This window comes from Patiria miniata, unplaced genomic scaffold, assembly GCF_015706575.1.
Source record: "Patiria miniata isolate m_02_andy unplaced genomic scaffold, ASM1570657v1 HiC_scaffold_8, whole genome shotgun sequence".
Lineage (NCBI taxonomy): Eukaryota > Metazoa > Echinodermata > Asteroidea > Valvatida > Asterinidae > Patiria > Patiria miniata.
Window position 1 is genome coordinate 3,036,924 of NW_024037075.1, and position 16,565 is coordinate 3,053,488.

General features: G+C 36.2%; 1 protein-coding gene across 5 annotated transcripts in view; it reads left to right on the forward strand.

Moving 5' to 3' along the window:
- The window catches only part of LOC119719429 (transmembrane protein 198-like), a 40,609-nt gene extending 38,060 nt beyond the window's left edge, over positions 1-2,549 (forward strand). For 4 of the 5 annotated variants that reach the window (XM_038188877.1, XM_038188876.1, XM_038188878.1 and 1 more), the window contains exon 5: positions 1,530-1,736. In XM_038188877.1, the coding sequence (XP_038044805.1) occupies positions 1,530-1,736 (207 nt within the window). Of the gene's footprint in view, positions 1-1,529 lie in introns of all 5 variants that reach the window. The other variant, XM_038188881.1, reaches the window with a different exon arrangement.
- Positions 2,550-16,565: the final 14,016 nt, after the last annotated feature.

The following is a 16,565-nucleotide window of genomic DNA, read 5'->3' on the forward strand; positions in this document are numbered from 1 at the left end:
GTGTTGATGGTCATTTGAAGTTTCACATTCACGAGCAACAAAGTGGTGTCGTCTTAGGCTGAGTTCAGTGGTGCTGCTGCTTCTGCATCAAAAGTTGCCCAAATTGTTTAACTTTGCTGGGGTCAATTCTCTTATTTGTGGCATGCGTTCTTTTAATTTCGTTGAGCACATGCCTGCTCAATGCTCATTACAGAGATAACCTTGTGCAGAAATACTTTTATTGGTTACATGTAAGCTTTCGCTAATCAGTACAGAAAATCATAGAAACACCTTTTGACGGTTTTCAGGAAAAAGCATGGGCATATAAGTATTAGTCACTTCAGTTTAAGATCATGACTTAAGAAGGAAGTTATGGGATGGGAACATTTTCTTTGATTTCCGTTCGAGGGCCGTTGACTCCAAGCACAAAGTTCTGACAACGTGTGACTCATTTAGCAAGGCATTACACGTACCGTTAAGTCATGTATGTGAACACACTTTTGTATTCAAAGTATTGGCTTTTAATGCTAAAGACTCACCCTCAAAAAAAACCCCAAAAACACTTGCTCACCGAACAAGAGAACACAAAATCATGTGTAGAGACAAATTCTGATAAAGCCCCTATAACACAATTTTGCATCTCTGTGGTCTGTGTTGTTGGACTGCAAGACGTCTGGGCTTGACAGTCTATTTATGAAGCTGGCAGGAAACAATATTGTTTCCTCTGGAGGGAAAAGGGAGATGAGGTTGTGCTTTTGTTTCAAAGATTGAGAGATGTCTGTAAACACTTCCCCCTAGAAAATTCAGTAGGTTGTCACTGTAGTGAACATCAAGGATCCAGTTACTAGCATTTGGTTTGACCCTTCACTGGTAGTTCATGTATTTTTTGGTCTACATTTCTGAGAGTGATAAAAAAATCATAAGCTTTCCTGGGTTTGGGCTCACACCCTAGGCTCTTGCTTGAGAGCAGATGTCACTTGGCATTTTGGTTGTTCATCAGTGTTACTTGAAACCAATTCTGAAAAACTTGAGGCTTGTTCATTATCCCACTTCTGACACCATTTTTAGGTGGAACATGTATTCCTGAATCCATTTTAATCTGTTTTTGTTTTCTGTATCTATCTAATCCTGTTTCATTTTCTAATCACTGAGCTATCTCATCGTCATTGCATTTCTAACCATCTCTCACCCATGCTGCAACATATCGCTCAGCATGGTAGTTGCGATTCGAACTCGAGGGACACGAGGCATCCCACTTCTGACACCATTGTTTTGAAAATGTATCATTTGTAATGCCAACTTTTTTCAAATCAATCATACCTGTATTTGTTTTTTTGGTCATCATCGAGCTATCTTCACAGCATCAATAACCATCTCTAAGCTTGCCCGAGATGCCCGTCTGGGATGTGATTTGTGTAACTATAGGCATGGAATCCCACTTCTGACACCATGAGTAGCACTCAGTTCAACTGAACATATAAATGTGTCAATTCTGATACTGAAACTTGTTAAAGATTCGTTCTAATTTAGTTTCTTTCTTCTTTTGACAGAGCTACCTTCAGAGTATTCAGAATCATCTCTCACCTGAGATGCAGCGTATTGCCTCCACGACACATCTTCCTCCAGAGCCGGTCATCCCGCCCCCGATCCCGCCCCCTCCAGAGATGACCACGACGCTACTCAGCAACGCATCCACCACCATCACCACCATCGGCCCGGTCACGCACATAGATGACGCCGAAATTGCTGACGTATAGCGTACGGTTTTTCAATAGTGGATGGTATTGCTTTGCCGATCATGCGGTCTTCTGAGACGCCAATTTTAAACCGTCTGGGCACTGACTCTTTAAATCAGAGCACCTGCCTTGAGTCATACACACACTAGTCTGGCAACCAGATCTCATAAGAATCTGTGGGATTCCATTGGTTGCTTTGTGCCATGAGGCTTGTCCGTTTGGTGTGTGATTGGTTGAAATTACTAACAAGTTCCATCATGCTGTGTCTTAGATAAAATACGTATGTATTTGACCTTAAAAGGCCATGAGAACTAAAGAGTATGTTACGCTACATGTATGACAGATACTCAGTGTATCTTCCTCAGATTGATGCATGCCTGGGAAAAAAAAGAGGGTTCACGTTTGATCAGCCGTTCCTCAAGTAAACTGTAAGTTCACTGTTAACAATTACATGCGACACACCAATCTTTTGGGGGTGAATGTCCCCTGCGACAGCAGGCAACAACTGTTTTGTTATATTGCGGTGGTGTGTTCAAGAGGTAGTCATGAGATATGAAGGCAATCCCAGCATTACCAAGGAAGTGTAATGTCTGTGACAGAACCAAATTAACCATGATATCTAATTAATAACGATTCAGAGAAACAATCCGAAACTGCTAGTCTAGAATCTCCTTGACAGTTTATGATGGATGTATAAGAGTTTGAATAGTACATTTTCAAGTTTATTCACCGAGTTTTCAAAGTACCCAAAAGTGTCTGATTTGTAACGTCTGTGACGCAGGAATCGCCCTCAACTGTCTCGCTTCAAAGCGTAAAATCTGAACGGACTGAAAATTTGATCAGTCAGTTAAAAAAAAAAAAAGTTGTGCATCAACAGTTAAATGTTCTATGTAGCCAAAGCCTAGCTTTGCGTCAATGTATCATGACGCACGTGATTTGACGTTGTGGTCGTTCAAAGGAAATTGACTTGGAATGCTACTCGTAATCTGCATGTTCAAGTGGTGTAATCTGAAACTAACAGGTTGCCTGATCAATAAGAAATAAACTGTGTGGGCGCGAGACATTAGAAATGCACGTCAATCATATCATGACAATCATGTAACTCTTATGTAAATACGTGTAGATCATGCCAAACCATTTAACTAAATAACAGATAGTCCAATGGGACCCGGTTTTGTAATGTTCCGATACTCAAGTTTTAGCGAATGCATGTCTTACATGTGAAGTTGCGCAGAATGGCTGAGACAATTTATGAAAAATCGAAGCAGTAATTTCAATAATTTTTTTCTAAGGGACTGGCATGCAACTTTTCCTCGGATCTGCTGATTTCCTCGTTTTGTACTTCTCATGAATGCCATTACAAATTAAAAACCACTGTACAAACTCTAGTTTGGTTTGGAGTTTCCTCAGTTTTTTCTAAATTCCCAGTTGCATGTTTGAAGGAATGAGACTTTAGAAAAAAAATAGTTACAAATTTGAGCCAATATATAAGTTGTCTTTTTCAAGTAGGTAAAGAAGTATTAAGGAAAACTCTTTGCTGTTTGTTTATTGAAATGAGCACAAAAATGCAGTAAAATACCTTAAATGTATATATATGTGTATATACCGTGTACATTTTGGAAATGGTAAGCAAAATGGTGTGTTTTATGGATTCTATTTGTTGCAGTCTTTTAGCGAATTTATTTCCACAAAAAAACACAATCACAAAGTGATCAAAACGTTTGGCCTAACTTTTCCGATTTCTTCAGTGTGCAGCAGCTCAATTTGTCATGAATTGTGAAATGTTTTTAAGCATTTTTGACTGCTTGTTGACACTCATTTTCAAATCTGGTTCAACTGTTCTCTCAGTATTTCAAACCGCAGTTTCCTTTCTAGCTCCAAGTTTTCTTTTACCATTTCTTACAAGCATCTATGCATTGAACTGTTACTCAGTAGGCTTAGCTCTACAATTTTCTATCGGTATTCTGAACATTTTGTAGCCTTTAGTATGCATTTAATATGCATCTCTTTTCTACTTCACCAAAGCATTTCTTACTTTTTTAAGTATTCAAGATATATGCAAAATGCTTACTGAAAATTTGTAGCATATATTTCCATCAGTTATATTCTACAAGGGATGTGTGGACATTTTCTTCTGAGATCATCATCATCTGCTAAAATCCAGAGTTGTGCGTTTTTTTATGGATTTTGATGTATTGTTAGAGCTCTGTATTTTATGACAATCACTCCGATTAGGTTTTTGGCAAATTTTGGGTTTGTTATTGGTGTAAGGTACAAAAGTTAATATTTAATAGTATTACGTTAATTTTTTTAAATTTGCATTATGGTGTTATAATTTTAATCTCCATGTTAGTCTGGTTCCCAGACCACAAGATTCTGATTATTCTTACAAATGTTAGGTCCATTAGGTGACTAAAATGGGAAGGATCCTGCCCATTCCCAAATATTTTTGCAATTTTCCAGAGTACGTTTCTGTTGACACCCAGATACGTCTGCAATATGTCGGTTATTTTCTGACGTAAAACGTTTTTTATTTTAATACTAAAAAAAGAAAACTCAAGGCATGCTTACTATCAGAAATTCACGGCATTTGTTTGATGATTTCTGTGGTCAGCGTACATTTAAAGAGACGTCGTGCCTCGATAATGCACTCGCACAAGGGCTGGGCTTTGCTACGTCATATTCTCTTTTGTGAATGTTACAGTTATCTGATCTATGATCTATTGTGAGACGCCGGGATAGTCTAGTCAGGGAACCAGACTAATGCCGCACGAGACTGGATTCTACAAAATTTGTCACTAAAAGCGGATAAAGATTCATATAAATTTTTATATCCGGAATGCTTTGTAAAAAGTCTTTAAACAAAAAGGGCTCAAGTATTTTGAAGAATCCAGGCTCATATTCTAGTTTCATGGTGCTATATTCTTTTATAAGGAAGTTTCTTCTATTTGGATGCAATATTAACGGTTGATAACTGTTAATAACGGTTATATCGTATGAATAATGGTTTTTAAGTTTTTATTTAAGGCGACCTATTTTATTTCACAAACGATCATTTAACCAGTTTTGCAGCCGTCTTTTGTGTCATTGGATGCATGAACAAAAAATGTGAAAACAGAGTTTTACTTTTACGAGCGATTGTTGGTTGACGTGGGCAAAGTGGGCAGAGCTGTTATTGCAGATTAATTGTTTAAAGCTTTGTATTCGGTAACAGATCAAAAGGTAGCTGTCAAAGCATGCAGTAACAACAACCAGGCTTGCAAATTGTGAAATATGTCACTTTTGCTTCCTTTTAATTCATTTTATAGCAATAATTTATCTAAACTTTGGGGAAATTTGATCATCTGGCGACAAACTGAGACTGTCTTTTTACACAGTATATAAATGCATTAGGCCTATATGTACGCATCTCAGTCATTCTACATGTATAAATGTAGGGCCAAAAGCGTAAAAAAATTCCCTCTCCCAGTTATGTCTGAATTGTGTAGTCCGCCTTTCAAATGTCATTAAAAATGAGTTCAAACTAAATTGTAGTTGTTGGGTAGGTCGTTTGCGTTCACATAATCACTCTTGGAGGATGTGTGCGTTAAGGTGTGCAGCAGAATTTTAAAATCATAGATGTCAGATGCAACAGGGGCAGGACAAAAGTGGACCCCAAATTTGTAGAACGGCCCATCTTCCAGATTACATATCATACATGAGTTTGTAAGAACAAGTAGTTGGAATTATTGAACTTAAACAAATTTGTTTGTTGCAAGAACATTTTCAGTATGGAATTCAAATTGCAACCTGTAATTGGCCCTTTTTGTTTCCTTTAAAAGGCTGGTCTTAGTAGGAACCATATTTTTGTGCACTTGCTTTATTCTATTATTATTTTTGCCCCAAGTATTCAGGTTTGTATTGGTTGTGAACTGTAAAATCAGAACTTCCGTACTAAGGAACATTTTTAAAAAAATAAGCCGAAATTTTGTTATTCAACAGTGGTTCTCGTTTGTATTTCCAATGAACTTATGCCAGTTATTATTTAAATTGTATTCTGCAGAATTTAATTGTAAATTATTGTAGGTTTTTCCTTGTTTTTTCACCGGTGCAAAAATGTAATGTTTTAGTAAAGATTATTTAATTTTTACTGTAAATGGAAAATGTAAATGGTATGTGTATTCTTTAATTTGCTGGCATTCAGTTAGAACAAAAAGTGAAAATAGAAAACTGGTCAAAGGTTTTCATCAGGATTTTTTTTGAAATTCTACCATGTATAAATATTTTTCCTTGTTGAAAACAAAATTAACCATTTTTTAAAATTCATAATCAGACATGTAGACAAAAATGAATACACTTGGACAGAGTGTTTTAAGATTAGCACATTTTAATGTGATTTTCAACAATTTATCAATACAAGCAACAGTGTTGTGTAACACTTTCCACACCAACCATTAAAAGCAACAAAGGCAAAAACACCGTATTCCAAAACAACAGATAATTGTTTCATATGACCAACAAATACTAAACATCAGCGGTTATTCGTAAAGATGTGTGCAGAGCTATCCAAATCGGGAAAGTGAAGGATTTCAATGTAATTTGTATTCTCATTTTAAAACTTTAATTTTAGGTATTTTAGAGTCCCCTTTCAGAATGTGTTTTTTAGAAAATGGCAATTATCTATTGTTACATTAGGAAACTGGAGGTGTATTTAAAATTATCCGAGTATTTTTAAGTAAAAAAACTTGTCAGTTTTATGTATACCCCAAAATTGCTACCATTGTATTGTTGGCCAGTACAACTGACTTGCATTTTCTGACAAATTGATTGCCTGGTAAACGTTTCAGAGAAAGTCACTTTAATTTGCTCTTTTATTGTAAAACTTTTAAAGTGCTAACAGAAAATTATAACGCACTGTTAGTTTGTACATTGATGTATATGTTCTACTGCTGTTTTATAACAAAATGCAGAAATAAATTCCAAAATTATGGTATGGCAAGTTTAACATGTTAGTATTGTTGCACTCGTTCTTATGTGCTCGTCTTTAAATTTACTTTTTTAACTTTACAGTCTTTAAATTTACAGTCTCAGAAGCTTAAAAGAAATGCCTTGATAAATTAACTCAATTCCCAGCCAAAGCTAAGTCCAAGCTAATGGTTCCTCCAGAGCATGATTGAGAAAATTCATATTTAAGTATAAAGTATAAAGTATAAGTACAAAGTATAAACCATCCAGTTTATAAATTCTCCAGTGAGTTGATCAGCCCAAACCTAAGTCCCAAGTTCCTACCCCAGACCCAAGGCCTCTACCCCTCAGCTTCCAACTCTCTCTGGAGACTAAGTCAGAACAACCTAAGGGTTTTAATTACCGGAATCCTTACTTTTTTAAGAAAAACCCAGTGGTGTAGTGGTAAGAGTGTAAGGCTACATACCCAAGGGTTCCCGGTTCAAGTCCTACCCATGCACAATTTTGTCAGAAAACTTAGTATATATTTTAAAAAAAGTCTAAAAGCTCCTCAGGACGGCCCAGGACCTGAACCGGGGACCTCCCGGTTCGGATCCTGCGCGCATCCTACTGAGCTACTGGCTCTTGTTGAAAATTGTGTTCGGACGTTATATATAAACCTTAGGTTAATATATGTCAAAAAATTACCCAGAAGGCCTTAGTATATTACCATATATGAATATTCATCATATGCAAATGAAGGGGAAACCCAGGATGCCAATTTAAATATATGTTGACATTTATTAAGCTTCAATTGCTCTCCAGACTGAATAAAATCTGTTTTTAATAATTGCAATTTTTATAATAACTTAGCCAAAATTTATTAAAATACTAAGAGGATAACCTTCAATATATGAATTAAATTGGGTGTAAATTGCGTTTTGATGCATGGTAAGCCCATCTTAATAGTTCCCAGGCCCTTAATTTTTGAAGATTGTACTCTATTACATGCAATGAATCTAGCGTTGAGAGACAATTCTAGCGCTGTTTGCTGCATGCAGCTTTATGATTTTATTGAAACCGCGCAATGCGGCCATTTTGCCCATTAGATGCAAACTGGTTAAAAGAACAATAGATGAAAACACAATATTACAATAAATTGTATTTCACACGGGGGCAGCTTAAGTGCCCAAAGCACTAAAGAATTAAAACCTTCCTTTTGTGAATGCTAAATGTTTCATAAAGCCTAGAAATACTCGGGCGCAATTACATCGGAAAAAAATCTATTTGATTGTCAAGCTTTTTTTAGTAATCACGAGGAAAAACCTGATACTTTGACCTCCTATTTCATGACCCACTTTTCTTCCTACCTAGCAGAAATTACGATTCCAATCATACCCAAAAATGGCCGTGTGACTTTCTTCTGTCAATTTTAATACCTAAATGGTTAAAAAGTTAAAACACCGTCCCTTTATCACCTTCATTACTTTATTTTTGTAAAACTTTTTTTCTCTCAAATGTACAATGTGTATCCCAAACATCTAAAAATGTTGAATTAATGTTGCTTTATGAAACACATTCTCAAAATTTCTTATTCTATATTTTATGTGATATCATTTATGTTGGGATTAATTTTTATCCGTATAAAAAACCTCTCTGTTAGTATTATTGGTCATATGAAACAACTCATTTTGGTCAACTGAAATAAACATGTACCTCTGGAAAAAATGAAAACAGGTTTTAAAATAGACAATCGTTTCTTTTAATACACAATAAAAAATTTCGGTGACCGACATGATGTACAAAAACATTTTATAACTACTTAAATCAACAGCAAAGAACTTGGTTTTTAGAAAATATTCCAGTTTATCATCACTTGCCTTTCTCTTATTTGGTAAGGATACCCTTTAAGTTTTTCAAAGTTTCTTTGATTTGAACACCATGTTTGACAGTATAACAGGCAGGTGGTTTTGTTGCTTAGCCACTCACACTTACTTTCAGCAGAAAATGTCACTTTTTTTCAGCAGAGAATGTATGCGTTATACATGTACATGGCATTAGTGTATGTGATAATTTGGCGATCTAAATTTCCCATCTTGTTCCAAATCTCATCCACTTTTGATCTCAAATGTCACAAAAAAACCAACACACAACACATAACACTTGACCCAATGATAAACAAGAATACTGTATTCTTTTTGTTCACCAGCCTTTTGAAGAAAATACACCAGTAGTTGATAAGGTACACATCTTGAAGTTTGCCTTCAAAACCTCGGGCTGAATTCTATGAACCTTCAAATACCAAGTTAATGCATTTGATGTCTATTAATCACCTGTAATGATAAGAGAACTAAATGTGCAAGCATGCTTTACATTCACGAGCTGCAGAGTCAAACAAGAATGAAAATCCTACACAGGAACTCAAACATGTGACGTAGCAGATCTGAGACATGCCTTTGTCGTCTTCTGTTTACACCTGTGCTTTCTTGTGTGATGATGTCATTGTCCCCTACTTGCTCCCATAAGAAAGCACATGTGTAAACAGATCATGAGTTTGTTATGTCTGAGATCTAGTGATTAGGATGGGGATGGAAGGGAAAGTGGAAGAGTTTAGAAGGTGAAAGTTAATCAAGATACATTTGTAATTATGACAAGGGATGACAATTGATTGGGGTAGGTTGTTATGGGCACTTGGGCTGGGTTATGTTGGGATAGATTTGGGCTGGGCAAATGCGGCATGGGTTGGGTCCATGGGGGTGAGGTTAAGTCAATGTGGGTAGGGTTGGGTTTATGTGGGTAGGGCTGGGTCAATGTGGGTTGGGTTGGGTTTACCGGTATGTGGGTTGGGTTGGGTTTTTGTGGGTAGAGTTGGGTTCACATGGGTAAGGGTTGGGTTCACGTTGGAAGGGGTTGGGTTCACATGTGTGGGGTTGGGTTCACCTAGGTAGGGGTTGGGTTCACGTTGGTAGGGGTTGGGTTCACGTTGGTAGGGGTTGGGTTCACATGGGTAGGGTTGGATTCACATGGGTAGGGGTTGGGTTCACATTGGTAGGGCTGGGTCCATGAGCCTACATGTAGGTAAAGCTCCATGTTGGTAGGATTAGCTCCATGTGTGTACGGTTGGGTCCATGTGGGAAGGTTAAGTTCACCTGGGTAGGGTTGGGGCCACCTGGCTAGGGGTTAGGTTCACAAGGGTGGGGTTGGGTTCACATGGGTGGGGTTGGGTTCACATGGGTAGGGGTTGGGTTCACGTTGGTAGGGCTTTGTCCATAAGCCTACCGGTAGGTATAGCTCCATGTGGGTAGGATTGGCTCCATGTGGGAAGGTTAAGTTCACGTGGGTAGGGTTGGGGTCACCTGGCTTGGGTTTGATTCATGTGGGAAAGGTCAGGTTCATGTGAGTAAATGTTGGGTTAATGCAGGGAGGGTCAGATTAGGTGGCTTGGGTTTAGCTGGAAGGGCTGAGTTAGATCCAGTCATGTTAGGATACAATCTAGGTTCAATGCTGCTTTGGCAGGCCTGCTTGCTTTACTTTGGAGGGAGCAGTTGGGGTTTTAAGAGCAGCTCACTGCCATAATCATTTTTCACCTTTTGAATTACAAGCAGGGGTAATATCAATATACACACAGGTTAGGTCTAAGTATCACAGGCAAGATAAATGGAGAGATAAATGGGAATAGAACACAGAATCAGTTGGACACTGGATTGGAAAAGTTACAGGCAGGGGTAAAGAATGGAGTCTGTAGGTTGAAAAAGTTACATAAAAAGGTTATATTAAGGCAAAAATAACTTATTTAATAGTGCTGAAGATAAACATTCCAGAATGTTATACTTTTTGTCTTCAGATAGCAATTGATACATGTACAATCAACGCAAAGAATTCACCCAACAGGAACAATTCATTTCACAATGGTACGTACCGGTAAGTCCATTCGATGAAAGATAAAATAATGTAACCTCATCACAAAAAATGCATCACACTTCAGATTTTCTTCTCATCTGAAAACTTGGAAGTACTGAATTATGAAATCTCACTTAACACTGAAGGGTTAAATAATTGAAGCAATAAATGTGACGTGGTATGTCAAAATCAGGCACTTTGGGGCAAGAAGTCAATTTTTAGTTATTGCAATAATAATTATCAGTAACATACGGACCTTGCTTTTCAAACACCGCCTTTTTTGTTTCTGAAATAGGATATTCCAAAGTGAAGTTATTACATATTAAAATCAGACTGTTTGAAATGTCACTCTAATTTTGCACCATTTTAGAAAAAAATCCTGAACGTGTCATATGAAATGGCATGCCTCTCTAAAAGTGTTTTAAAAAATGCTTCGCTGATAAAATTTCAGTTTGAAATTTTTTAAATTGTAAACATGTAGCATCATAAATTTCAAAAATCGCTGAAATTCACCCCGGGCCATTTTGCAGCTGTTTCTACATTCCTAAGTTTGCCCAGTTTGGCCTGGTTGTGACATAGCAAGTCACAAATTTCAAATTTAAGCCAAGTGAACAATTTCTCATTTGACAAAATTCTGAAATTGAGGTTTCTAGACCTTACGACATATGCTAATCATCCCTTCAAACTCGAATTGTTTTTAAAACCGTGGCCAGTCTGTAAACACATTGTTTGTTACCATTTGTTGCAAATTGTGAACATATATACAAAAGCCTGCAAAAGAAAGAGAATTGTTAGTATCGATCCATAAATGTAAAAAAAATACATGTACATTGACCCAACTCATAACATGTGAACCGCTCCGTGAAAATGAAACTTACAATCATTTAATATGTACCAGGGGAACAAAAATAACAGATTTGACATATACTGGTTTCACAGCTATTTTTGTAAAGAAACATGTCAGAGGAGAGATGAGAAATTTAGAGTTTTCAGTTACAGTTTGACTAGTTCAGTATTTCATCTTTCCACAGAAATATGGAGATCTATTAAAGGTAATTAAGGTTCTTGTTTTTGTTTATGTCACTGTTATGTCAATTTTTTTTAAAATTAAAAAAAACCTTGATATCTGTAAAAGTCTCAAAAAAGTTTTAAAAATGTTGAAAGTGCCTGAAAGAAAAAAAAAGTTTGCTTCAAAATATAAACATTGTCACAACCTTTCACTCATTTTGACTGAGCCGGCCACAATTTATCCTCAATAACTTCTAGAAACAAAGAAATCATAAGATCATGTCTGCAAACACACCATGTTGTAAAAAGAAGTGTTTTCTCTCTCTGAAGGGCTAGCAGAAATCCCATTCTCGATTACTGCCAAAACAAAATGATTGTTGCACAAAAATGAATTGGAAGGAAATGCAAGGCAACCTTAACCCCCATCAGTTTTTCTTCAGGAACCCTGCTAAATGCAGCAACATCCAGCACAGCTGATTGAGAACCATGCTAAATGCAACAACCAAATTCAACAGTAGATTCTGTTGTATCACTTTGGCACTATGAGCAGTTACAGTACCATGCTACAGGCAACAACAAATTTCAACAGTGGATTCTGTTGTATCAGCAATGGCACTATGAGCAGTTACCCTGCTAAATGCAACAAGATGCAACAAAGCATGGGGACTTGAACTGGCTGCTTAATGCAACAGTATGCAACAACTTTTTATTCACTGTTGCTCTACGTTGCATTTTCGCAGGGTAACTTACACAACTAGTTTTCAAGACAACGCCAATCAAGTAACTCAATTATTCACGCTGTTTACTCGGAACAGTCCAAGAACTTTTAGGGTGAGACATAAACCCATAACCTCCTGCTTACAAGTGCAGATATCAAACCCAAAAAACACAAAACCCAATAAACGTTGCACTTTATATAGCCAAACTTCATTAATGGTAAATAATTCTGTAACTTCTGTTCCGTTCTTAATCGATCATTATCATAGGAAACATTATATATTCACTTCAAGATGTATAATTGTGAAATATGTTTCATATAATCTGTTCCAAAATGCAACGAAACATGCGTGCCATGCAAACACACATTGACAGAACTGTTTCTTTTTTTAAAACGATATTATTGGATAAATTATCACATCTGTTTCATATCCTTAACATCCCACTTTCGCAAATAAACGCGATGTTGAAAGCAGATTATTAATATATTTTTTTTTCAGGTCTTTACACTCGCATACAATGTACATGTACACGTACATGTACAATGTACTTACCAAGCAATAAATATTTTTGTTTTTGAGTTCCACGAAAGGTTTTGTCTTTTCATATATTAAATTAAAAACCATGTTTGGATTAAAAAAACACCCAGTGTTTTCATACCTTTTACCAGATACTGGTTACATTTTGTTATTTATCTTCAATCGTTCTAATCCAAACATTGGATATTCATATTTTGTAGAACACAATTTGCAGCTTTAGTTCACTACTCACTATAAAAAAAAAATTGGCCCAAAAAGCAAAGTTTGGATGAGGAAAAAAAGAAGACTTTTTATAGCTTTTACCAGATACTGGTTACTGTTTGTCTTTTCAACTTTGATAATTAAAAGTCCAAATATTGGACGTTTTGAATTATTTTCAACACAAAATTGTTTACTCCTCGAACTTCATCCAAGAAATGTTCATGAATGTTATAAATGAACCCTTGACATATGGATACAAAAATACAATTTTTTTTTTTAGATATTCAAAATTGGCTTGAAAATGGAAAGACAGTATAAAGGTGAATTTGTCTGAAACATATCAGTAAAGCATGAATGTGATGCTGTGCGCAACGTGTAACTAATGGTTTTAGAAAAGCACAGCTGCAGAGCACATAGTCAACTAAAACAAGTAATTTTTTTTTTTAAGAAAAAAAATTGGCAAATCAGTATAAAATATCTCTAAATTCAAAAACTTATATTGCACCGACTGAGTACAAATGTATCATTTACACAAGTCCAAATGAACAACACAAAACAAAACACCACGAAAAACATATACACAAACATGTACCACAGATAAAAACAACAAACATTTTCAAAATATATAATATAGCAAATCTGTATCTGGGAAGAAAAATATTTACAAAATCAATTATAAAAATAAAATATGGCAACATCCCCTAGTAGTATAATGAACATCTTTCAATTACTCGGTTTTAAACACACAAGGTGGGTAACTTGTCATCCTTTGACAATTTCACATAAAGTGAATTTATTCTCGTTCCAACATTTGAAGCATGTCATGCTTTTGAAAAAAAAAAAGTTTATTTATACAAAAAAAGTTCAGCAAAGATGTACTGCAACAACAACTTTAGAAAACATTTCAATTGACATTCATAATTGCAGATATCTACATGTATCTGTACACACCAATAGTATTCTAGCATTTTGAAAGAACTACATGTAGTGTGAACAAATTTGATCGATTTTATTTATTTCAATTTAAAAAATATTTCAACAATGCAGGAAAAGTTTTGCCCTGTCAAATGTACTTCAGACGCTGCGGACAACTACGGTACATCAAACATAAGAAATAACAGCTACATTGTACTTTAAAATTATTTACAAAAAGTTTTAAGAAAACAATTAAAGTTGCTTGCCCAGTGTTTCAAAACAAATTAGATTTTTTCTCTTAACCAGTTCGCGTTGATGGCGTGTTAACGAGATCTGGCTGTTTTTAAACACACGCATGGTTGATTGGTTAAAAAGTCAAGCGTGCCTCGACTCGCCTCCGGGTTACATTATTTTTCTTTTTGGCCTCCAGAATTTCCCCAAACTTAATATTCACATGTTTTTCTACAAATTTGTTTCACGTTTCTCAGTGTCATGATCTGTGACTCACAATAGGGCTCGCTCAATGACGGCCATTTCTGTAGAACTGCGTATTTTACGCAATCAAGCACGCACTGCGGAAAAATGTTCCAAACACACGCGCTTTTTGCTTGAAATGTGTTCGAAATACGACGCAGCTGATGCGCGTTATGAAATTTGACACTCAAAATGCCGATGCACGTGGATGGTCTGTAGAAAATGACGTCATTTGAACGAGACCTATACAAAGCCTGACACTTCCCTTCTCAAAAACTAAATCAATCTCGATAACAAAAAAAATACAATATTTCTAAAAATACACGTAGGATGAGTGTGTTTAAGACAACCCAAGACTTAATCCTTTTGACTGAAGGTCAGCATTCTGTGGGGGATTAGGAGAGAGTCCGATACAAATTATAAGTATGGAAACGGGGTTCTCTGCTCATTAAATCTCCAGTTCGTATTATTTAAAGGTAAACGACTTGAAACGGTTTCTAGGAAATTCCCAAATGAGTTGAAATTACTGAAACATAACTTTACTGGTAAAGTTAGTTAATGTGGATGTATGATTTTTGGTTTACATTTGGACTACTAGTTAATAATTCACCCAACTTCACGACCAATTTGACAACTTCACAAGAAGCAAATTTGACACCATAAATTTACATCCAGATAAAAATTTACTCCCAGGATTCAGCAATGCACAATTTTTGATTTCAACTCGACAAATTTGTTCCGTATTAATGAAGAACATGAATCAATTGGGACTGAGAAGTGCTCTTAAAATTAGAAAATTTGAATTTGAATAACAACGAAAACAGGCTTTTATCCTACCAGTCCTGTTTACTCCAATTTCAAAATAAGTTTTCAAACACCCTACGGGTGTGTTTGGCGATCTTCTCCCCCCCCCCCACTTTTTTTAAAGAGAAAGAAGCTCTAGTTTGGATGTGTCAAATTACTTCTGAACTGTCAATCAATTGAATCACTGGGGTTTTTTACGACAAAAGTTGTCAATTTCATTGGCCTTAAAAAGAACTGTAGTTTAATATTTCGACCATAATGGGAGTCAAAATTGGGGGCAAATACAAACATAAAACCCTCTGGCCGTTTTGATACAAAGTACAAACATTTTTGTACCAAGTACAAACTGTTTTGTACTAATAAACATTTTTGTTGAAAAGCACAAAGGTGTAGCATTTTCTCACTGTAGTGTTCAATTTGAGTAGACACTGAATGTTCCCAGATAAAACGGAAAGTCTCTTTTTCTCAACGTTTGACTTCACACATTTCTTGCCAATTTTCTGAGAGTTCCAAGTTCTTGTACAAAAAAGGCATACACAGCCTGAACATTTCAAACCTTGCAAATTGACACAACTTTTCCACACAAATCAATGGCAGAGTGCGTGATGGCTTTAAAACTTTGACACTGAGAAGGAACAATCAATCAAAGCTGGGACGATAAACAGAACGGGAAACAGAAATCACTAAATTGTCTAATTCCTCTCAACATGGTTGGGCAGGGTGAAGGCCACGTCAAGACTAGTCCCACCAGTACGCTCGCTACAAATGACAGAACGGGCCTTATTCACGAGTTAAGTCGGCCATACTGAAATGAAAGCGAGGTAAAATTGTCACTTTTGGAACTTGTGAATAGAAATAACAGTAATGAAATAAACTTGATTACACATTAATACCAGTGTGCTCTAGCGAATAATTAAAAATTTGTGATTAATCATACCATAATGTTTTAAGCCACATGTAAAAAAAAATGAAAGTGATAATGCAGTTATAGTCTGGCACCTACTCATTCAACAGTTTACGAGGTGTATTTTTGTCGATTTTGTCGACAAGGTCGCGCGGCAAGGTCGCACACGCGCATGTGTGAACAAATTTAATTTAAAAAAATCGCACGATAAGTCGCGTAGATGTCAAGGCGCTCATTGATTTATGCACGGGACATTATCGCGCGACAAAATCACGTATTTATGTGTAAATACATTTCAGGGAACACGATCAAAATGGCTTCTTCGTGAATAAGGCCCATACTGATAACAAAATGTCTCCAATTGACTAGAAACTGAGTAAATCAGGGTTGTAGGGTATCTGTCAGTAATCCGAGGAAAGGATTACATTTTTTTTCCCCTTATCATTAGGCTTGCCAACATTTTCT